At 42.8% G+C, this 25,454-nt stretch overlaps 1 protein-coding gene across 2 annotated transcripts; it reads right to left on the minus strand.

Annotated features, from left to right (window-relative positions):
- Positions 1-2,580: 2,580 nt before the first annotated feature.
- Positions 2,581-19,522, minus strand: LOC131943480 (uncharacterized). Of its 2 annotated transcripts, none has more exons than XM_059303641.1 (16): positions 19,451-19,522; positions 16,797-16,875; positions 16,266-16,472; positions 15,679-15,761; positions 13,989-14,171; positions 12,663-12,686; positions 10,394-10,417; positions 8,761-8,892; positions 8,012-8,164; positions 7,708-7,896; positions 6,708-6,899; positions 5,880-6,092; positions 5,404-5,535; positions 4,925-5,146; positions 3,508-3,609; positions 2,581-2,692 (listed from the first exon to the last, which is right to left on the minus strand). In XM_059303641.1, the coding sequence occupies exons 5-16, from the start codon at positions 14,101-14,103 to the stop codon at positions 2,589-2,591; spliced, it is 1,602 nt and encodes a 533-aa protein (XP_059159624.1). In that variant the 5' UTR covers positions 14,104-14,171; positions 15,679-15,761; positions 16,266-16,472; positions 16,797-16,875; positions 19,451-19,522; the 3' UTR covers positions 2,581-2,588. The 2 variants fall into 2 exon arrangements, with proteins under 2 accessions (XP_059159624.1, XP_059159623.1); XM_059303640.1 differs by lacking the exon at positions 19,451-19,522 and adding an exon at positions 18,355-18,417.
- Positions 19,523-25,454: the final 5,932 nt, after the last annotated feature.

Below are 25,454 nucleotides of genomic sequence, written 5' to 3' on the forward strand. Positions count from 1 at the left end.
AGGTTAGAAATAGTCAAAGAAATAATTACTAGTAGGATAATAGTAATTTAGCTAACACTTTAATTTTTAATTTGGATTAGTAGAGTCAGGGTGTTGTGTTGATTGGGGATGTTATATTATTTAATATAAATACAATACTATGCAATACACCATAGATCACTATTGTGTATTTTTATCATGGAGAACAATTGTTAAGACTTTATAGTTTTATTCTCCCTGGCCATTCCGGTAGACTTGAAGTAGAGGTTAAGGGCAGTTTTTGAAAATATTTGAATTGATAAAGGAATTCTAAAGGGCTTTTCGACGGCTAATATTCGATACAAAAATAGACAAATGATGAAACTTTGCTACATCCAGCTGTATTAACAACCGACTATGGATAAATATAATTAGTATTAAATGTAGCACTTTAAAGCTTTTACGGGAGGGGGGGGGGGGAGGGTGAAACCAACTACATTTACAGAGAAAAAAAAGGGGGGGGGGGGGTGACACCCATCCTAGCAACGCCACTGACTAATGCTATTACTAACCCCTATAGGGTATAGCTATTGAGCCTAATTCAGTATGAAAATATTAATAGAAGGCATTGCATTCATAAGGCAGAACATTAAGTAGGGTAGATTTAGAACTTATCTTTGATACAAACAACACGATAGATCTAGATTTAGACTAGAACTAATCATTAATACAAGTGGATTATATTAGATATGATATCAAACATAAAACAAATTGTAAACCAAACACTATAGCAGCCATCAACGTCTTTTGGTGGGACGGACAAATGTGTGGGTAGACGTGGTACACGCGGGCCTGACCTGTTTACAATGTGTTGGAGGTGTAGGTTGAAAACTTTCACTTTACTCACACCAACATTAGACACGTGCGGTCAAGATGTAATAGTTTGACACCGGTGCGACACGGTGTAGAGACATATTTGTTCCCATCTGCAGGAGAGTGGTGTGAATGAAAACGTTGATCTGTAGGAGAGTGGTGTGAATGAAAACGTTGATGTGTAGGAGAGTGGTGTGAATGAAAACGTTGATCTGTAGGAGGGTGGTGTGAATGAAAACGTTGATGTGTAGGAGAGTGGTGTGAATGAAAACGTTGATGTGTAGGAGAGTGATGTGAATGAAAACATTGATGTGTAGGAGAGTGGTGTGAATGAAAACGTTGATGTGTAGGAGAGTGGTGTGAAAGAAAACGTTGATGTGTAGGAGAGGGGTGTGAATGAAAACGTTGATGTGTAGGAGAGTGGTGTGAATGTAAACGTTGATCTGTAGGAGAGTGGTGTGAAAGAAAACGTTGATGTGTAGGAGAGTGGTGTGAATGAAAACGTTGATGTGTAGGAGAGTGGTGTGAATGGAAACGTTGATGTGTAGGAGAGTGGTGTGAATGGAAACGTTGATGTGTAGGAGAGTGGTGTGAATGAAAACGTTGATGTGTAGGAGAGTGGTGTGAATGAAAACGTTGATGTGTAGGAGAGTGGTGTGAATGAAAACGTTGATGTGTAGGAGAGTGGTGTGAATGAAAACGTTGATGTGTAGGAGAGTGGTGTGAATGAAAACGTAGATCTGCCTTACCCTACGTTCAGCAACCCAGAGTATTTAGTAAAGAGCTAGATGAAGAGATCAATCTCTAGTAACGTGAATATAGCATCTCTTGAGACGGGTAAGGGAGGGGCTAGTCAGGCAACCGCCTAAGGCCCCAGTTCTTAAATTTTATTTTTCAAACCATTTTAAATTATTATATTTTTACATACTTTTGAAAGTACTTAACTGATGGTTTCAAGGCTCCAACTTCACCCCCCCCCGTGTGTCCAGGACACAAAGGGGAAAAGAAAAATGTACCAACTTTCATTTTGCAAAACACAGATAATAAATTATGGTATACCCAATTTGAAAATATTTCTTAACAAATCACGTGCACTTAATTGTGCGAGCTTTAGCTGTCATGGCTTCTTGATAAGGCTTTGAATGTGGTCAGATATTGACGATTCTAAAAAGTTATTCAAGTTATCACCAAGGATAAATAAGACAAAATTAATAAATCAGAAATCAATCAATAATCAATAAATAATCAATCAATAAAATCACCAGTAATTAAATCACCAATCAGTAAATCACCAGTCATTAAATCACCAATTAATAAATCAGAAATCTATAAATAATCAATCAATAAATAATCAATCAATAAAATCACCAGTAATTAAATCACCAATCAATAAATCACCAATCAATAAATCACAAAATTTATTTTGAAAATTTTTTATTACATGGGAAAACATGGCGCGGTACAAAAAAAACTACAATATACGAACCCTTCCCCCCCCCTCTATCCAACAAGCGTGTGAAGAGCAATGTCTGCCCACTGTCCGTCCAGAAGTTTGCGGCAACATCACTAGACCATGTACTCATAGGTTGACTTGACCTGCTGTCTTCTGACCTCGTCACCCCCAGCATTTGCTAATCCTGTTAGACAATCTACGTCACTCTACGTTACACCTACGTCACAACACTTCAGACGACGTGACGCCCCCCTCAGACGACGTGACGCCCCCCCCCCCCCCCCCCTCAGACGACGTGACGCCCCTACACCTCAGTGTCCCTGGACAGTCGACTGGCACCAGATTCCCAGGTGGTTCCAGTATATCTTGTGGTGGCCGCGGACACGACGGAATGCTGAAAGTCGTCGACTGGAAGAGGTGGAGTGGGTGGAGTGGGGGATGTATAAGAGGGTGGAGGTGTTAACACATAGTATAAATTATATGACGGTTCTTATCTAGGACTGGACAAAAGATCTCAGGACAAAATATCTAACACAGAATATCTTACATACATTATCCCAGACAAAACAGTATGTGTGTGAGGTAAACAGTATGTGTGTGTGAGGTAAATAGTATGTGTGTGTGTGAGGTAAACAGTGTGTGTGTGTGAGGTATTTCGTCAAGTAATCATCTCACCTTTACTGCATTATTTAAAAAAAAATATCATATACATGCGCGTGTTAGTGTAAATTTAAATATAAAGGCCATTTATAGGCTTACATATAAACTTTAACCCAAATAATTTTTGTGATAGGCAGAAAACTAGGGGAGGATAAAAAGACAGGACAACAGCTAGAGAGAGAGGTCAACAGCTAGAGAGGTCAAAAGCTAGAAGGGTCAACAGCTAGAGAGAGAGATCAACAGCTAGAGGTCAACAGCTAGAGAGGTCAACAGCTAGAGAGGTCAACAGCTAGAGAGGTCAACAGCTAGAGAGAGAGATCAACAGCTAGAGAGGTCAACAGCTAGAGAGGTCAACAGCTAGAGAGAAGTCAACAGTTAGAGAGGTCAAGAGCTAGAGGTCAACAGCTAGAGGTCAACAGCTAGAGAGTTCAACAGCTAGAGAGGTCACCAGCTATAGAGAGGTCAACAGCTAGAGAGGTCAACAGCTGGAGGTCAACAGCTAGAGAGGTCAACAGCTAGAGGTCAACAGCTAGAGAGGTCAACAGCTAGAGGTCAACAGCTACCTATAATGCTTTCCTCCAAAGACGTCCGAGAGATTAAACTATTTGTGCTCTCCACGGGGCCAATCTGTGATACGAACATTGGGATCTGGTGTTCGAAGTTGTCTGAAAAAATACGAACATTGGGGTCTGGTGTTTGGAGTTGTCTGAAAAAATACGAACATTGGGATCTGGTGTTCGAAGTTGTTTGAAAAAATACGAACATTGGGGTCTGGTGTTTGGAGTTGGCTGAAAAAATACGAACATTGGGGTCTGGTGTTTGGAGTTGGCTGAAAAAATACGAACATTGGGATCTGGTGTTTGGAGTTGGCTGAAAAAATACGAACATTGGGGTCTGGTGTTTGGAGTTGGCTGAAAAAATACAAACATTGTGGTCTGGTGTTTGGAGTTGGCTGAAAAAATACGAACATTGGGATCTGGTGTTTGGAGTTGGCTGAAAAAATACGAACATTGGGGTCTGGTGTTTGGAGTTGGCTGAAAAAATACGAACATTGGGATCTGGTGTTTGGAGTTGGCTGAAAAAATACTAACATTGGGGTCTGGTGTTTGAAGTTGGCTGAAAAAATACGAACATTGGAGTCTGGTGTTTGAAGTTGGCTGAAAAAATACGAACATTGGGATCTGGTGTTTGAAGTTGGCTGAAAAAATACGAACATTGGGGTCTGGTGTTTGGAGTTGGCTGAAAAAATACGAACATTTGAGCCTGGTGTTTGGAGTTGGCTGAAAAAATACGAACATTGGGGTCTGGTGTTTGGAGTTGTCTGAAAAAAATACGAACATTAGGGCCTGGTGTTTGGAGTTGGCTGAAAAAATACAAACATTAGGGCCTGGTGTTTGGAGTTGGCTGAAAAAATACGAACATTGGGATCCGGTGGAGGTGGCTGAAAAAATACGAACATTATGGTCTGGTGGAGTTGGCTGAAAAAATACGAACATTGTGGTCTGGTGTTTGGAGTTGGCTGAAAAAATACGAACATTGGGGTCTGGTGTTTGGAGTTGGCTGAAAAAATACGAACATTGGGGTCTGGTGTTTGGAGTTGGCTGAAAAAATACGAACATTGGGGTCTGGTGTTTGGAGTTGGCTGAAAAAATACGAACTTTGGGGCCTGGTGTTTGGAGTTGGCTGAACTTTAGGGCCACATGTATTCTGTTATTTTTAGATTAATTTCTATTTATTTAGAAAACTCTGGCTCAAATAAGAGATGCCAGCCTGAGAATCAACATTAGAGCAACCTGCAACCAACCAGTCACCAAACTGAGACCAACCAACCACCAACCTGAGACCAACCATCCACCAACCTGAGGTCATCCAACCACCAACCTGAGGTCATCCAGCCACCAACCTGAGACAATACAGACACCAACCAACCACCAACCTGAGACCACCTAACCACCAACCTGAGACCAACCATCCACCAACCTGAGACGATACTCCGCCTATGAACCTTTTCTATCTGCTGCGCCTTTCGTCTACAGCAGCAGAAGACGATGAAACAGAGCAGGAAGCAGACGACCGCTCCCAGGTACAACAGGAACACCACCAGGTCGAACCCGAAGAAAATCCAAGACTCTTTCGGTTCGTGTGTGGGCGGTGACGTCACATTCCGTGAGTCATCGAAGTCAAAACTTGCGTTGGAATTTCCTGTGGAGTGTAGACATCACGCGACAGTGTACACGTCACGTTACCGTTTTATCTCCCGTGCAATATATGCACCTCAACTAACATGCGCCCCTATAACACCATTATCTACACGATCCCATAACCCCCCAGAAGCCCCACATCTGACACATTCTAGACACGCCCTAATTTCCCAGCACCCCTAGACACGCCCCAGTTTCCCAGCACCCCCTGGACACGCCCTAGTTTCCCAGCACCCCCTAGACACGCCCTTGTTTTACCTCCTACACAATGTTTGCCCGTCCTCCCCTCCACACAGTGGTAACACTGTCCGTTGTAGTGACAGAGCTGGTCCACACAGCCCATGCTGCAGATCTCATCACAGTACAGCCCGTACACGGGGGACGAGCAGTCTGGGGAGGGTGCGCATGCGCTAGTCTAAATATAGCACAGTAGTGGGCAGAACTATATTAGTTACATTGGTGCAAACGTCGTATTGTTCTACCAATATCACATTGACCTATAAATGTCACGGTGACCTACCAATGTCTTGTTGACCTATCAATGTCTTGTTGACCTACCAATATAATGTCACGTTGACCTACCAATGTCACTGTGACCTACCAATATCAAGTTGACCTACCAATGTCACTGTGACCTACCAATATCAAGTTGACCTACCAATGTCAAGTTGACGTACCAATGTCACGTTGAATTACCAATGTCATGTAGACCTACCAATGTCACGTTGACCTACCCCCAAAAACCTCCAACTCGCAAACCTCCATCGGGTGCCCAGGTTGGGTCACCAGGTTGACATCTACACGCATGGCTGGTCTCCTCACGATGGATTTGAACCTCAGACGTCCAGTGACGTCCGCTCTCACGCCCGTCAAGTTCTGCAGACTGACCTCCCCCTCCCCCACAACCTCCAGCCGGAAGCCGTTCAATGTGCCGTACGAAGTGTTAGCTGTTAGAGGAGACAGGTGGGCAAGTTCAAGGATAACCAGGTGAGACAGGTGGGCAAGTTCAAGGTTAACCAGCTGAGACAGGTGGACAAGTTCAAGGTTAACCAAGTGAGACAGGTGGGCAAGTTCAAGGTTAACCAGCCAACACAGGTGGGCAAGTTCAAGGTTAACCCGCTGAGACAGATGGGCAGGTTCAAGGTTAACCAGCTGAGACAAGTGGGTAAGTTCAAGGTTAACCAGCTGAGACAGGTGGGCAAGTTCAAGGTTAACCAGCTGTGACAGATGGGCAGGTTCAAGGTTAACCAGCTGAGACAGATGGGCAAGTTCAAGGTTAACCAGCCAAGACAGGTGGGCAAGTTCAAGGTTAACCATCTGTGACAGATGGGCAAGTTCAAGGTTAACCAGCCAAGACAGGTGGGCAAGTTCAAGGTTAACCAGCTGTGACAGATGGGCAAGTTCAAGGTTAACCAGCCAAGACAGGTGGGCAAGTTCAAGGTTAACCAGCTGTGACAGATGGGCAAGTTCAAGGTTAACCAGCTGTGACAGATGGACAAGTTCAAGGTTAACCAGCTGAGACAGGTTCAAGGTTAACGAGCCTGTCGATGTGTCTCACTTACCTGTCGATGTGTGTATGACGATTTCCGTGATGAGCTTTGGTGTGCTAAAGACCAGCTGCAGCTGCTGATGAGTCACGGTGTCATTCAGCACCAGACACGGCTGTGTCATTTGGCCGTCCACCGCAGCATCTGACGGCGTCGTGTTGGCCGCCGGACTGTGAGACACCCTGCTCTTTAGCGCCAGGTTTCTTCCTGAAACATTTTGGGTACTTGATGATCAGTAGGATAGGGGAAATAGAGTTGACGATTCGTGTAAGGTACGTTTTAGAGCTGGGTGGACTCAGTGACGTATGTTTATGTGAGGTACCTAATAGAACTGATTGGAGTCTATGGCTATAACCTTGGGAGCCAATATAGAGACATTCAGGACAAAATGTCACCCCGGTCTTTCCGGTCAGCGCTGTGGCGCCTATGTTCGTTTTAAACAGTGAGATAGACTATGGATAAGATGGGGCGTTACAGTCATTCACTAAATTGTATCAGGCGCATTCGCCGGCGCCCAGGTATGGTGTGATTTGGTGTCCCGAGCTATCCGTGTTATGGCGCCGACGTTTGTATTAAACTCTCCTAATATATTTCGTCAGATTTTATTTTTGCTACACCTTTCATTTGATCACCATGAAACTTTGGGAAGTTGTTCAGAATACTCCTGGGGAGGTTTCTGCACAAAAAAATGTCAATTTTGAACGGGCAGCGCCCCGGCATGGTGCGATTTGCCGCCCCGGGTTATCACGTGAGCGCTATAGCACCTACGTTAGTTTTAAAGAGTGTGATAGAATATTGATAAGAAGTAGTATTATAGTCATTCACTAAACTAGATCAGGCGCGTTTTACAGGCAGGGTACGATTTGTCCTGGGCTATCCTGGGACTTTTGTAGTCCCGCGGGGACGGGCACGCTAGTACTTATATACATCCAAACATCCACCTACCCATCCATCCACCCATTCACCTACCCATTCAACCACAAATCCACCCATCGATCCATCCAGACCGTCTCACCTCCACTGATGTAGAGAGAACAGATCACGTGATGAACTCGCCAGCTGACGGTGACCTTGGTGACGTAGACTGTGCCAAGGTTACATGCCAGGTCCAGGGTTGTGGGTGTGGGTTGTAGGACACTCATGTGGGTGCAGGCCCGGGGGGTAAGGCCAGAGAACGCTTGCACAGTGTAGTGATCTATCTTGTCTGGGGGTCAAGGTCGAACAAAAGAATACATAAGTTCAAGGTTTTACAGCGTGTTAGAAAGGTCAAGGCTGGTCTTGTGGTAACAGAGGTCAAGGTTATACCGTTGTTTACTCACCCTTGACGACTATCCGTATCCACGTGATAACCTGTTCCTCACGAAACTTGACGGTCACTGACCTCTCCGTGTCCTGATGGCACGTGCTGTCGTTGTTGTCTGTGAGCGAGGGCAAGCTGGACTCTAGGACGTAGGCGGCGCCAGCCAAGTTTCCTGCAAGTAGGTCAGTTACACCGATGTACCTATGTCAGTTACACCGATGTACGTATGTAAATAACATCACTGTAAGTAGGTTAGTTACATCACCAGAAGAGGGTCAATTACACCGATTTACGTAGGCCAATCACATCTCTAGAAATAGGTCAGTTGTATATATGTAAGTAGGTCAATTACACCGATGTACGTAGGTAAGCTACAGCTATGTAGGTTATAGGCCAATTATATGGATGTAAATAGGTCAATTACACCCATGTAATTTAGAAAATTATATCAATGTGAGCAAGTTAATTACATCAATAAACGTAGGTAAGGTACGGAGGTGTAAGCAGGTCAATTACGTCGATGTAAATATGCCAATAACATAAACATTTCAATTACATCAACATAAGTAGGTCAGATACATTGCGATGGGAGGCGTCTCTCGTTTAAGTGTAATAAAAACAACAAATAAGCGTCTATGGGCTTGATGAATTTGATTTACACTGACGACTGACCCAGTCACTTCTTCTAGACTCAATGACCCATATAGTGTTGTCTTGACCTTTTTACCCATTGACCTACTGACCTACTGAACCGTCCATCAAACTTACTATACTGGCACCTCAACCCGAACCAGTTCTGCTCACACGGGGCGGTGTCCCCCTGGCACGCCCCCGCCCCACAGTGGGGCGCCTCACAGTGACACAAGAACAGGTCGCCTTGGCCGAACCAGACCTTGGGCGCTGAAAGAAATTTTGTGGTTGGTCCTTGCATTCAAAGATAGAGGTAAGATCGGGACAAGACACATATATTTTAGTGGGGACAAGACACATATATTTTAGTGGGGACAAGACACAGATATTTTAATGGGGACAAGACACAGATATTTTAATGGGGACAAGACACAGATATTTTAGTGAGAAATAGACAGATATTTTAGTGGGGACAAGACCGATACACCCCGCCCCCTTCCCACCGAAATTGTCATAAAGCCACCTGGATATCATTAGATCATCATTCAGAAAACCAGATTGACCATGTCGCGGTTGGAGGAACTCACTGCAGGATGTGAGAACAAAGCGAGGAGCAGACATAGAATCCGACCACCACCTGGTTGTTGCTAAACTGAAGTTGAAGCTAAAGGCGAAGAAGAGGCAACATGAAATTGATTCACGAAGAAGATTTGATGTAGGTTAACTTAAGACACAAGACAAGACAAATTTTCAGGTCACCCTGAATAATCAAACTTCTACAGACAGAAGAAAAAGATTTTGATTCAGTTGAACACACCTGGGAAATATTGAAGCAAGTCACTATCAAAGCCTGCGAAGAGGCTCTAGGAAGAAAAGTGCCCAACATGAAGCCCTGGGTCACAGATGATACATGGCAGAAGGTGGAAGAAAGAAAAAGCCTAAAGAGCGAACTAAATCAAGCAAAAACACGGCAGCAGAAACAAGCAGCAGCCTCTCAATATAAAGAAAAGGCTAATGAGGTGAAAAGGAAACTAAGAAATGACAAGAGATTGTTTATAAATGAAATGGCAGAGCAGGCCGAAACAGCTGCCAGAGCTCTGAGTGGGAGGAAAACCAATACCAACAGGCCAGTGAGGAGCAAAAATGGTAAACTTCTAACGTCAATTGAAGAACAATTGGCACGATGGACAAAGCACTTCCAGGAAATACTAAACGGCCCAGTACCCCAAGAAGATATTTTAGATAAAGAAATTTTTAGTGGGAACAAGACACGGAAATTTTAGTATATTAAAATTACTACACGAAAACCTCAGATTAAATATCTCAGACAAAATCCAACAAGACCTGACATTGATGGCCAAAATGGAATCAACAATGACTGTTGTCCTGGTTGAAACAAAAAGTTTTTTTTGTTGAATCAACAAAATTGTTAGAACGATGGCCAGGAAATCAAGAGTTAGAATCTTAGTCCAAAGTGAGGGCCGAAACCTGAACACCTGACTTGAGTCGGGGAAAGTAGAGTGGCCGGACGTGCTAAATACACCACTCGTCATTGGTAGAGTAGATGGACATAGTGCTGACCACACCACTCCTCAGTGGTTGAGATCTAGTTAACAGTTACTTGAGTTAGGGAAAGTAGAGAAAATTCGAAATAAAAAAATGTAAAGTACGAAATAAATAAATAATGGGATGTTATTTAACACATGAAATAAAAGGTTAAATAAAATAAGGAATTAAATGTGAAATAAAATATGAAACAATATTTATTTACCTTGAGTGGTGATTGTCGTCGTGCCTAAAATACAAAAGTTAGATGTTAATAAGATAGTTGTGGTAGTGGTGCTGGTAGTGAGATGATAGCTGCATGGCGTTGTTGTAGTTCGTTGGTTGTGTTAATGGCGGTAGTGTGGTGGTAGTGTGCTCTTATGTTGTAGCGTAGTACCAGTTGTTGTAGTGTGCTTGTGGTCTGTTGGTTTTGGTATGTCTTTAGTTAAAGTTGTCACAAATTGTGGTATGGACTTTGGGAATTTGAAATGTGAGTTGGCTTGGGCCAAGGGGAATAAATGGGGTGTGGGGAAATTGCGAGACGCGAAAAGCGAAATGGCGAGGCGGGAAAATGCGAGAAGGGCGCGAAAACGGTCGGTCACGTGACTTTTTGTCTCGCATTTTACCACAAGACAATACTTACGCTGGGTGGTGTTGAAATGCGAAGATTTCTGCGAAAAATTTACCGCACCCGATTTTCAGTGGTATTTGGTCCAGACTTCAAAGACGTTTCGTTTACATTGTTAAAACTTCCGATTTTTCCGTCGCTAGACATACTGATGATTTGTCAACTCCCCCCATCTTTTGTGTCGACTTAGAATACCACCTTGTTCGAAACTGACGGAAATACCGCCAACGATAGATCAACTTCTGTCTTTTGTGTGGAACGCCGAGGTCGCCTGATTTACCGTCTTTGAAGATCGCCGTGCCCGGATCCGCTGCCGCCGCAAACAAATTTTCTATTGTTGCATAAAAATGTTGTATTATAGCCGCCGCCTACGATTTTTTTCTAGCTTTTTTTACCATATAAATCTAAGCACAAGGAAATGCCTACATCATTTGGATACAACAAAATAAAGTGACGTCACCGATATTATCAGTTGCTCGTGCTATATCATAAGCTATGGGCCTACTTCAAATATTTTTAAAACCAAGTTGAACTTATCTGAATTTTTTGGTTTTGGTGGTGGTGTTATTTGGGGTCTTCCATAAATGACGTCACACTCGTAGGGGGGGGGGGGTCTGTAATTTTATGACGATGTGTGATGAGGGGGAGGAGGGGGGGGGGGTTAGATGTGAAGTCACACTATAAAAAAGCAATGTTAGAAAAAGAATTTTAGACGTTTTTCGCGTTTCAGAAAACTGTTTTAATACATTGTAATAGGAATTGATTAAAATACTCTATTTTGACCGAAATTAGACAAGATTTTGGGAAAATATCGATGTTTTAAAAAAACTCAACTGCTAATGACAACAATGAGCAAGACTGCCAAAATTACAGAAATGATAAAAAATACAAATTATAAAAAACGGAAAACAGATGTTGAGCGTGCGGATGATGATGATGAGAACATGGGTGCCAGTGTTGTTTGTGGGATGAACGGGGAGGTCAACTGTGATGAGAATGTGAAATGTGGATTGGAAGAAGTAGCAAAAGAAAAATGTATAAATGGGAGTCTAATGAACTGGGTTGGGTGTACTATGTGTGAAAGATGGTGTCACGAGGTGTGTTTGAGGACTGTTTCAGAAGATTTTGTTTTTAAATTTTGTTTGTAATTAAAATTACTTAATAAAAAAATAAATTGCACTTTTTAGAATTGTTTATACTTTTACACTTTTTGCAAGTACAAAAATCCATAAATAGATGTTGCAAAATATCTCTCCTGCAGACAAGATTATACCAATTCACAATGACACAGCTCACGTTTGTATAAACATGAGCGGGCTTGATTTTTAAATTAATGGCGACTGAGACGGGATTTTCCTCTCGCTAACAAGAGCGGACGATGACCGTAGCACAGCCACGATGTTAGGATTTTTAAATAGATCGATCTAGATATAGATCTAGATCTATCTATCTTCTTAGTATCTAGATAAAAAATAACAATATACAACACTCGTGTTAAAGGGTATGGTTAAATGCTTGTTTATTTTAAAAATATTTAAAAAAATAATTGAAATAAATAAAGATGGAAAAAAAAAGGAAAAACTTTTTTCGCAAAAAGTGTCTCGCTATTTACCCTTAATTCCGCAGGTATGTCTCGCATTACCTTCTCGCATTTTCCCGCCTCGCCATTTCGCTTTTCGCGTCTCGCAATTTCCCCACACCCGAATAAATGAAACAAAAAACCGGATGTAGAATGTTTGATAGGTCACAGATTAGCTTGCTAGCTACACTTACAATTATTATTTAGGCTAATTACTAATAATAAATAACTGATCACTAATTACTCATTACTAGTTACTAACTACTTATAACTATTATTCATACTTACGTGCAGTAGTTGTTTTTACAGTTGCTAGGAATACAAAAATAATTATTTATGTCAACTTTACGCGCGGGTAGGGGCGGGGGAATGGGTGGTGGTGGGGGTGGGATGCATATAAACAAATGAACTGTCTAGCTATATCATGTTTTTGTTAAGCCTCACTAGCATTTATTTTATCTTCAGATTTTTTAAAACTTCCCAACCCCTATCAACCCAATCGGTGTCATCGATATGACTAACATCAACATGTGACTAACATCAACTAGTGACTAACATCAACTAGTGACTAAAATCATCTAGTGACTAACATCAACTAGTGCCTAACATCAACTAGTGACTAACATCAACTAGTGCCTAACATCAACTAGTGACTAACATCAACTAGTGACTAACATCTGCATGTGACTAACATCAACTAGTGACTAACATCAACTAGTGCCTAACATCAACTAGTGACTAACATCAACTAGTGACTAACATCAACTAGTGACTAAAATCATCTAGTGACTAACATCAACTAGTGCCTAACATCAACATGTGACTAACATCTGCATGTGACTAACATCAACTAGTGACTAACATCAACTAGTGACTAACATCAACAAGTGACTAAAATCATCTAGTGACTAACATCAACATGTGACTAACATCAACTAGTGACTAACATCAACTAGTGACTAAAATCATCTAGTGACTAACATCAACTAGTGACTAACATCAACTAGTGACTAACATCAACATGTGACTAACATCAACTAATGCCTAACATCAACTAGTGACTAACATCAACTAGTGACTAACATCAACAAGTGACTAAAATCATCTAGTGACTAACATCAACTAGTGACTAACATCAACTAGTGACTAACATCAACTAGTGACTAACATCAACTAGTGACTAACATCAACTAGTGACTAACATCAACATGTGACTAACATCAACTAGTGACTAACATCAACTAGTGACTAACATCAACTAGTGACTAAAATCATCTAGTGACTAACATCAACTAGTGACTAACATCAACATGTTACTAACATCAACATGTAGCTAACATCAACATGTAACTAACATCCACTAGTGACTAACATCAACTAGTGCCTAACATCAACAAGTGACTAACATCAACATGTGACTAAAATCAACATGTGACTAACATCAACTAGTGACTAACATCAACTAGTGACTAAAATCATCTAGTGACTAACATCAACATGTGACTAACATCAACATGTGACTAACATCAACATGTGACTAACATCAACATGTGACTAACATCAACTAGTGACTAACATCAACTAGTAACTAAAAGCATCTTGTGAGTTACTCACGTTTCTTCATACACAGGTACGGAAGTTCCGTTTTGCAGTCTGCAGACTGAAGTGTGTTCACGTTTAGCTGCAGCTTGACACACCCACTACTCGATAATTGGTCAGTGACTTGCATTGCCAATCGCTGCCCATCAAACACCCAATAGAAGTCGCCAACAGCGTCTTCTTTTGCCCCGACCCAAACTGTACGCAGGGAGAACAAGAGGGAACCAAATGTGATGTACAGCCGTCCTAGACAAACTGTACACAAGGGAACAAGAGGGAACCAAATGTGATCTACGGCCGTCCTAGACAATCTGTACACAGGGGAACATGAGGGAACCAAATGTGATCTACGGCCGTCCTAGACAAACTGTACACAAGGGAACATGAGGGGAACCAAATGTGATCTACGGCCGTCCTAGACAAACTGTACGCAGGGAGAATAACAGGGAACCAAATGTGATCTACGGCTGTCCTAGACAAACTGTACGCAGGGAGAATAACAGGGAACCAAATGTGATCTACGGCTGTCCTAGACAAACTGTACACAGGGGAACATGAGGGGAACCAAATGTGATCTACGGCCGTCCTAGACAAACTGTACGCAGGGAGAATAACAGGGAACCAAATGTGATCTACGGCTGTCCTAGACAATCTGCTACGGCAGAAGAAATAGTTATATAGGCCCTATACAGGCCTAGATTTAATGTTAAAAATACACACTTGGCATGAAGATGTGTGGGCGAGCGGACATGGGGAGTGGCTGTCAAGCCAGAAGGTGGGGGTTCAAATCCATCAGATGGCTTATTTGCTATGACTCTTAATGTATGCCTCCAAATCTTATTATCAAAGTATTTTTTCAAGTTACTTATGGAATGGTTATTTTTGTTAATTTTTTTTTGTTTTGTGACGTAATTGTTGACATGTCAGTAAAAAAAAAAGATCTGTCCTGTAGATTTTTGCTTAGAGAAAAAACACAAAAGTGTGATGGAAACTGTGAATTATAGCTGATGAAATGGACATCCAATTTCACCTGATATTTATTCTATATGAATTTTAATGGTAATCGATAGTTGAATAGCAATGAAAACAACCAACTAAACTGATGCTTAATTAGTATGATGTATTTAAAAATTTCTAGATCTATTAGTCTAGTGTATAGATTTAGAGTGCATAAATGATCATCTATGACCTATGTAGCCTGTAGCAGATATATCTGATATGAGCCTTAAAAAAGCTTAACTAAACTTTTAAGTCAGCAGTAACAACTTTTTAGTAAAAATATAACACAATAAAAATAGTAGCACTGCTCTCTTAATCTATACCTCACTCCCCAGTCACAAGAAATGCTTTTATTATTTTACATGAAATGACAGCTGACTGTAAATAGCCGTATTGGGGCTATTCACAGTCGGCTGGGAATAGCCTTGGCCTATATATATATATAGTTATTTCAACCATCCACCCACCCAGTCAGTACTCACCTTCTTGAAGATTTATTAACGATTTAAGGTCGAACAGGTAATCGTTATTTGTAAATTTGGCAAAATGTTGTCCATGGGTTTCACACTCCGCCTACGGGATGATTTAATTAGGGGCTTACAATCAGGATTGTCTGGCCAAAGATTATGGATTATAGTCACTAGCCTTACGACCCCTCCTCGACCCCTCCTCGCGCCGACCCTAGACAGACACGTGATCTACTCACCTTGGCATCTCGCCACCACCGTAGGGTGGGGTAGAGACGGTAGCAGATCTCGCCTAGTTCAAACTCTTCATTGGACCCGCATTCTGAGGAGATAACAGGCGGGGTAGTTTACATACCCAACCCGTAGCTTACATACACCAGTCTTAGATTACATACCCAACCCGTAGCTTACATACCCCAGCCTTAGCTTACATACCTAAACCTTAGCTTACATACCTAAACCTTAGCTTACATTCTCAAACATATTATTATCTAACAGTAAGGGAGATGGAATTTTAGTGCTATCGGACTCTAAAAAAATTTAAAAATTAATTTCTTAATGCTAAAATTTACTTACTTAACTTTCGCATAAAATCTTACTTTTACTTCAAATTTCGTCTCCCAAATAAAAGTGTACTCAACTTAAAGCGAAACTACGAGTGGAGGAACTACCACTTCCGGTTACTGAAAAATCTGTAACGGTACTTAAGGTGTTTACATAAAAAAACACACACGCACGCACGCACACTCACATAGACGAACAGGAATGCAACTGACCTGTAAAACACGCGTAAACTCTCTTGTAAAACACGTGTAAACTAACTCACCGTTATACATACACAGGAAATAACCATGCAAGTTACAGTCGTACACTTCAAGTTTGTGGTTGTTGTTGATGCCGGCACATCTGTCATCCGCCCTACGGTCGGGGCGGGGCTGACCGTGGTCCCACAGGTCTCTGTCGTCGATGGGGGACCGGCTGTGGTCCCACACGAAGGCCCCGCGGGTATCTCGGTCGTTGGCGCCTACCCAAACTAGAACAGGTGAGACAACAGGTGTGACGTAAGCTGTGTGGTTGTTTGTGTGTAGGTGTGTGTGGTTGTGGATTAGGGTTAGCAATTGGATGCGTGTGGTTATGGATTATATTTAGTATGTGCGTTTAAACTTGTTATGTTTAAAATTGTGGTGTTTAAAGTTCTATTAGTGTGGTTTGCTGTGTGTGTGGTGTTCTATGTATGTGTGGGTTTTTTTGGTTTAGACCGATGTTGTGTTTGTGGTGCTGAGTGTTGTGTGATTCGTGTTTATGTGGTGTTCCTCGTGTGTGCGGTGTTGTGTGTGGTTAGCGTGTTTTAACATACTGTGGAGTACACCACCACGACTGCGCATGTCCGCATCCGTCACTTCTGCTAGCACCATTCCTTTCTTTATGCACTCAATCTGTGGAGGTCAATGAACCTTAGCACAATCTGAGGAGGTCAATGAACCTTAGCACAATCTGAGGAGGTCAATGAACCTTAGCACAATCTGTGGAGGTCAATGAACCTTAGCACAATCTGAGGAGGTCAATGAACCTTAGCACAATCTGTGGAGGTCAATGAACCTTAGCACAATCTGAGGAGGTCAATGAACCTTAGCACAATCTGTGGAGGTCAATGAACCTTAGCACAATCTGTGGAGGTCAATGAACCTTAGCACAATCTGAGGAGGTCAATGAACCTTAGCACAATCTGAGGAGGTCAATGAACCTTAGCACAATCTGTGGAGGTCAATGAACCCTAGCACAATCTGTGGAGGTCTATGAACCTTAGCACAATCTGAGGAGGTCAATGAACCTTATCACAATCTGAGGAGGTCAATGAACCTTAGCACAATCTGAGGAGGTCAATGAACCTTAGCACAATCTGAGGAGGTCAATGAACCTTAGCACAATCTGAGGAGGTCAATGAACCTTAGCACAATCTGAGGAGGTCAATGAACCTTAGCACAATCTGAGGAGGTCAATGAACCTTAGCACAATCTGAGGAGGTCAATGAACCTTAGCACAATCTGTGGAGGTCAATGAACCTTAGCACAATCTGAGGAGGTCAATGAACCTTAGCACAATCTGAGGAGGTCAATGAACCTTAGCACAATCTGAGGAGGTCAATGAACCTTAGCACAATCTGAGGAGGTCAATGAACCTTAGCACAATCTGAGGAGGTCAATGAACCTTAGCACAATCTGAGGAGGTCAATGAACCTTAGCACAATCTGAGGAGGTCAATGAACCTTAGCACAACTCCTTATTACACAACTGAGTGAAGACAGATGGTAGCTAACAGCTCCATCATACATTAGAGTTTAGGAAAATTATTTCAATCACTTACCGCCAGCGGTGGATTAAGGGGCGGGGCGTAGTTGACAGTGGTGGATAAAGGGGCGGGGGAACGGTGGCGTAGTTGACAGTGGTGGATTACGGGGCGGGGCGTAGTTGACAGTGGTGGATTACGGGGCGGGGCGTAGCTGACTGTGGTGGATAAAGGGGCGGGGGAACGGTGGCGTAGCTGACAGTGGTGGATTACGGGGCGGGGCGTAGCTGACAGTGGTGGATTAAGGGGCGGGGGGGGGGGGGCGGAGCTGACAGTGGTGGATTAAGGGGCGGGGGCGTATATATATATATATATATATATATATATATATATATATATATATATATATATATATATATATATATATATTTATATATATATATATATATATATATATATATATAAATAAAAAAATAAAATATATATATATATATATATATATATATATATATATATATATATATATATATATATATATATATATATATATATATATATATGAATATATAAAGGGGCCAACAAAATCCCAGTTTGCCCCCCGCCCCCTCCCCACCGGTCATAATACATACTCTGGCATCATTCCAGGACATTCGCTCATCAAACTGCTTATAAGTTCTAACACGTGCAACACCTGGAGACAGTAGAGTACACGTTAGTTGAGCGGCTACCTGTATATTGTTAGGTCACGTGACCAAGGAAAATACACAATGTACTCACTGAAAACGGAGGACAAAGATGACATTTAATTTATCATTTGATCAGACATATGCCACTCGGGTATCTATCGCGGGAGGGGGGGGGTATTCATTATTAACAATCTATCACATCTTTACACTTGTATCAGTGGTACAGTCAGGGATTTTTCATGGGGCGTCAAACTTTGTCCATCCTTATATATATATATATATATATATATATATATATATATATATATATATATATATATATATATATATATACATACATATTACGGTCAAAGCCCAAAGTGCGGCCAAAGCCCGCATTTGCCGTCCAATGCGCGCTTTGGCCGACTTTGGGCTTTGACCGTAACATATATATATAATGGCGCAATTTGATTCTTCGCTCTATACCGTATATACAAATAAAAGTCGATTGCGCTTCGACACCGTTCATACAACCCTAGACTTTAGGGAGTTGATTAGAACACTCCAGGGGAAGTTTCTGCACAAACTAATTTTTAATTGCGTAAGGGCGGCGACCCAGGAGGGTTCGATTTTTCTCTATATACGGTTAATAAAAAAAAAGTCGAATGCAGTTCGACACAATTTATCCGAGTGCCATGAAACTTGATGAGAATACTCTCGAGAAGTTTTCTGCTCTAAAAAAATTAAAATTTCTTATGGGCGGCGACCGAGAGGGTGCGATTTTTGTCAAAACACGGTTTGGTGAATGAGTTCCACAGCAGCCATCTTAGAAATTGGCATCCAGTAATCGGGCGTCCTACGTTCGTTTTAAAATAGGTTATACACTAAAGACACGATGTACAACAAACTTCATTCGCCTCTGTCGGGTCACTTAGGTCTATTATCTTATCCAGCATATACCTAGGTGTGGCTTTAATGTCCCTCTACACAATTCAATGCTAAAATAACTGATAACAGTCTAACTTGTAGGATTATGAGATTAACTAAGATTAAAGCTTACCGATTAGGTACATAAACATCACATGGGATCGCAGTGTCCATCGTGGTCGGGCGGACATTGATGACTGATGTGTCTACCTGATAATATATATATGATAATGTGTCTGCGTAATGATGTATAAATAATGATGTGTATGCCTGATGATATATAAATGATTATGTGTCTGCCTGATGATATATAAATGATGATGTGACTGCCTGATGATATCTCAATTTGATGATGTCTAAGATGTCTGTAAGTGATGTATCTTACAGTCTCAGAATTTTGTCTGTTGGTGTACCTATGATGTTAAGATGTTTTATGTACGTATGATGTGAAGATGTTTGATGTACAAACAAAAAACCTCGGTGGTGTCATGTGTAAGCATCGATGTTTATTAATGTGTTTAGTCACTGTGTTTATTCAATGTTCGCCTGCTTTTAGTCAATGTGTTTGTGTTCATTCAGTGTTTAGCACTGTGTTGCGTTTATCCGGATCACACAAAATATAGCTGTCGCTCAGGACGACGAATCTGCAATCACAAAACCAAACCAGATTTTTTAAACTGAAAGAAAACAATGAATTAAGAAACGTTGTTAAACAGTATAAATATTTAGATAATAGCCACAAATTAACCTCACCATAAGCCTCGATGCATTAGATCGATACCGAAACCTATGCCTATTTATTAGTTATCGATACCTTATCAAAACCCTGGCTGTATCGCCTGGCCAACTAAATTGATCTCATAACCTAACCATTGCTTTTAGTGTCGACACCATTACCTATCCCTGATTTATAGTATCGATACCCTAACCTAGCCCTGGCTTATAGTATCGATACCCTAACCTAGCCTGCCTTATAGTATCGATACCCTAACCTAGCCCTGGCTTACAGTATCGATACCCTACCCTGCTGGGTATCACCCTCAGATTCTTGTATTTGCCACCAAACATTTCACTCAAATTCTGACTTCACATGTCAACAAACGAATGATGAAAAATGAATACCTGACACGGCAAAAGTCAGATGGCAGTAGTGGATCCGTGACACAAAATGTCAGCTGACATTAGCTAACTGACAAATGTCACCAGCATCAAATTAGCTGACATGTTTGTTTACTCATGAGCTAGCAGAAGAGAACGTCGAATATTGCTGCACTCGCGTTCAATGAACGTGCGTTCTGATTCGCACCGTGAAACTGTAGCAGGTCACCCCATGCACACTTTGGTGCAGTCATATTTGTAAATTAATTGATTGAATGTGGCAACAGGCTGTCAGTGCGCACCAAACAGCGCCATTAGATTATACATGAGTAAATTAAACAGTGAATTTATGGACAGACAGAAAACAACACCAGTTACATACAAATAAAGTTAAATTAATAAAGTTAAATAACACATACAAATAAAGTTAAATTAATAAATTTAAACAACTCATACAAATAAAGTTGAATTAATAAAGTTAAATTAATAAAGTTGAGTACTTAATAAAGGTGAGTTAGGTCAGTGATGGTCAGGTGAGTTAGGTCAGTGATGGTCAGGTGAGTTAGGTCAGTGATGGTCAGGTGAGTTAGGTCAGTGATGGTCAGGTGAGTTAGGTCAGGGATGGTCAGGTGAGTTAGGTCAGTGATGGTCAGGTGAGTTAGGTCAGTGATGGTCAGGTGAGTTAGGTCAGTGATGGTTAGGTCAGTGATGGTCAGGTGAGTTAGGTCAGTGATGGTCAGGTGAGTTAGGTCAGTGATGGTCAGGTGAGTTAGGTCAGTGATGGTCAGGTGAGTTAGGTCAGGGATGGTCAGGTGAGTTAGGTCAGTGATGGTCAGGTGAGTTAGGTCAGTGATGGTTAGGTCAGTGATGGTCAGGTGAGTTAGGTCAGGTAAGTTAGGTCAGTGATGGTTAGGTCAGTGATGGTCAGACGAGTTAGGTCAGGTGAGCCCTATTACTAACCCTTAGCTGTAGACAACACGTTCTAGCAGCCAGCAAAAGGTCTTTAAATGAAAAGATCAATTTCTAACGTGAAGACACCAACGATGGAGACTGGAGGGGGAGGGGCTGGAAAGGCAGCCGCCAGGGACCCAAGACGATCAACTATTCTTAAATTTTATCATGCAAATGATTTTTAATTATTTTTTACTTACTTTTGAGTACTTAACTGATCGTTTGCAGGTTCCAACTTTACGCTATTCTCCATTTAAAAAACATCTTAAAATCACGCGCACTTAATTGTGTGAACTTGAGCTGTCAGGGCTTTCTGATGAGGCCTTGAATGTGGTCAGATATTGACGATTCTAAAAAGTTATTAAAGTAATCACCAAGGATCAATAACTTAAAATTAATTAAATCACAATCAATGAAATACCAATTAACAAATCTGAAATCAATAAATAATCATGCAATAAATAACCAATAAATACATCACCAATCAATAAATCACCAAACTTATTTTTAAAAAAATGTTTATTACATGTAAAAACAAGGCGCGGTACTAAAACAACTACAGCAAGTAGTATACGAATCCTCCCCCCCCCTCTCTCCAACAAGCGGGTCAAGAACAATGTCTGCCCACTGTCCGTCCAAAAGTGTGCTGCAACATCGCTAGACTATGTACTCATAGGTTGACTTGACCAGCTGACCTCCACATCCCCAGAGTCTGGTAAACCTGTGGCAATCTGTGTCAATTCTACGTCACTCTACGTCACAACGTTTCGGATGTGGTGACGTCCCGAGGTCTGCCACACCCCTCAGACGACGTGACGCCCCCCTCAGACGACGTGACACCCCGCTCAGACGACGTGACGCCCCCCCTCAGACGACGTGACACCCCCCTCAGACGACGTGACGCCCCTACACCTCCGTGTCCCTGGACAGACGGCTGGTACCAGATTCCCAGGAGGTTCCAGTAAATCTTGTGGTGGCCGTGGACACGACGGACTGCTGAAAGACGTCGACTGGAAGAGGTGGAGTGGGTGGGGGGGGGGGGTGGAGGTGGTGGAGTGGGTGGGGGGAGGTGAAGGTATTAACACAGTGTATAAATTATATGACAGCTAAAGAGGACAACAGCTCTAGAGAGGTCAACAGCTAGAGGTCAACAGCTAGAGAGAGAGATCAATAGCTAGAGTTGTAACCAGCTAGAGAGAGCTCAAAAGGCTAGAGAGGTCAACAGCTAGAGAGGTCAACAGCTAGAGAGGTCAACAGCTAGAGAGAGGTCAACAGCTAGAGAGGTCAACAGCTAGAAAGAGGTCAACAGCTAGAGAGGTCAACAGCCAGAGAGGTCAACAGCTAGAGAGAGAGAGAGAGGTCAACAGCTAGAGAGAGATGTCAACAGCTAGAGGTCAACAGCTAGAGAGGTCAACAGCTAGAGAGAGGTCAAAAGCTAGAGAGAGGTCAACAGCTCTAGAGAGGTCAACAGCTAGAGAGGTCAACAGCAAGAGATGTCAACAGCTAGAGAGGTCAACAGCTAGAGAGGTCAACAGCAAGAGAGAGGTTAACAGCTAGAGAGGTCACCAGCTAGAGAGAGGTTAACAGATAGAGAGGTCAACAGCTAGAGAGAGGTTAACAGATAGAGAGGTCAACAGCTAGAGAGGTCAACAGCTACCTTTACTGCTTTCCTCCAAAGACGTCTGAGTGATTAAACTATTTGTGCTCTCCACGGGGCCAATCTGTGATACAAACATTGGGATCTGGTGTTCGAAGTTGGCTGAAAAAATACGAACATTGGGATCTGGTGTTTGGAGTTGGCTGAAAAAATACGAACATTGGGGCCACATGTATTCTGTAATTTTTAGATTAATTTTAATTTTTCTAGAAACCTCTGGCTCAAATAAGAAGATGCCAGCCTGAAAATCAACATTAGAACAACCCGTGACCAACCAGCCACCAACCATCCACCAACCTGAGGACAATCAGCCACCAACCTGAGACCAACCAGCCACCAACCTGAGACCAACCTGAGACCAACCATCCACCAACCTGAGACCAACCATCCACCAACCTGAGACCAACCATCCACCAACCTGAGACCAACCATCCACCAACCTGAGACCAACCATCCACCAACCTGAGACCACCCAGCCACCAACCTGAGACCACCCAGCCACCAACCTGAGACCACCCAGCCACCAACCTGAGACCACCCAGCCACCAACCTGAGACCACCCAGCCACCAACCTGAGACCACCCAGCCACCAACCTGAGACCACCCAGCCACCAACCTGAGACCAACCTGAGACCAACCATCCACCAACCTGAGACCAACCATCCACCAACCTGAGACCAATCATCCACCAACCTGAGACCACCCAGCCACCAACCTGAGACCACCCAACCACCAACATGAGACCACCCAGCCACCAACCTGAGACCAACCTGAGACCAACCATCCACCAACCTGAGACCAACCATCCACCAACCTGAGACCAATCATCCACCAACCTGAGACCACCCAGCCACCAACCTGAGACCACCCAGCCACCAACCTGAGACCACCCAACCACCAACATGAGACCACCCAGCCACCAACCTGAGAATACCCAGCCACCAACCTGAGACCACCCAACCACCAACACGAGACCACCCAACCACCAACATGAGACCAACTGTGGTGGGGGGAATTGGCTTCTCTTCTTCTTATTCTAATAATTTCCTTCTTACATACGAACATATATTTACTACTGTGACGAGGACGAGAATACTCTCAGTTCCGTGCTTTCAATAAGACAACTCGAAGATCAGTTTGATTCACAACATTTAATTATTACACATCCGATGCTTGAATATAATAGACTTAACACAATAAATACTTCTTGTCTACACCTACTGCTCAATGTTTCCTACACTATTGTCACTACACTGTTCCCTAACTCTACACTTGTATACGTCCTCTCACTACAAATTCTCAACCCCGACTGCCTAGATTCAACTGTCTCCTAACCCTCATCGTCCTCACTTCTTTGTCTTGTCCATTCGGTCCAACATAATTTGCATGTCGCCACAGTTCTGGAGTACCTGATTAAAATGTCAGACCCTGCTAATAAACTACCCCCTTAACGGTCACCCAGGGCAACTAGATACGTGTCTGCTACACCTACCCCCCACAATGATGTCGCCCGTAATTACAATCTAATTCTAACCCGTTGCTTCGTCGATCGTCTCCGTCACGTACACGGTCTATCCTACACCTGCATCTACGCCACCACACCAACCATCCAGCAACCTGAGACCAACCAACCGCCAACCTGAGACCAACCAACCACCAACTTGAGACCAACCAACAACCAACCTGAGACCAACCAACCACCAACCTGAGACCAACCATCAACCAACATGACACCAACCATCCACCAACCTGAGACGATACTCAGCCTGTGAACCTTTTCTATCTTCTGCGCCTTCCGTCTACAGCAGCAGAAGACGATGAAACAGAGCAGGAAGCAGACGACCGCCCCCAGGTACAACAACAACACCACCAGGTCGAACCCGAAGAAAATCCAAGACTCTTTCGGTTCGTGTGTGGGCGGTGACGTCACATTCCGTGAGTCATCGAATTCTTCGGGGTCAAAACTTGCGTTGGAATTTCCTGTGGAGTGTAGACATCACGTGACAGTGTACATGTCACGTTACGTCTGTTACCTCACACACCCTTTTATCATCCGTGCAATATCTGCACCTCCCCTCACCCGCGCCCCTATAACCCTATTACCTAGACGATCCCATAATCCATCAGAAGCACCCCCTGACACGCCCCAGTTTCCCAGCACCCCCTGACACGCCCCAGTTTCCCAGCACCCCCTAGTTTCTCAGCACCCCCTAGATACGCCGTTGTGTCTCAGCTGCCCTAGACACCCCCAGCACCCCCTAGACACGCCGTTGTGTCCCATCTCCCCTAGACACTCCTCAGTTTCCCAGCACCCCCTAGACACCCCCCAGTTTCCCAGCACCCCTTAGACACGCCCTTGATTTACCTCCTACACAATGTTTGCCCGTCCTCCCCTCCACACAGTGGTAACACTGTCCGTTGTAGTGACAGA

The sequence above is a fragment of the Physella acuta genome, unplaced genomic scaffold (genome assembly GCF_028476545.2).
Source record: "Physella acuta isolate Inbredline_101_S28 unplaced genomic scaffold, ASM2847654v3 ptg000457l, whole genome shotgun sequence".
Lineage (NCBI taxonomy): Eukaryota > Metazoa > Mollusca > Gastropoda > Physidae > Physella > Physella acuta.

Bases quoted from the DNA above. Each gene is read 5' to 3' on its own strand.
- LOC131943480 (XM_059303641.1), bottom strand. From the start codon at position 14,103: ATGCAAGTCACTGACCAATTATCGAGTAGTGGGTGTGTCAAGCTGCAG. The intron at 10,418-12,662 runs GTAAGTATGAAT...TTTGTATTTTAG, and splicing joins TGTAAAAACAACTACTGCAC to GCACGACGACAATCACCACT. The intron at 7,897-8,011 runs GTGAGTAAACAA...CTTGACCCCCAG, and splicing joins GATACGGATAGTCGTCAAGG to ACAAGATAGATCACTACACT.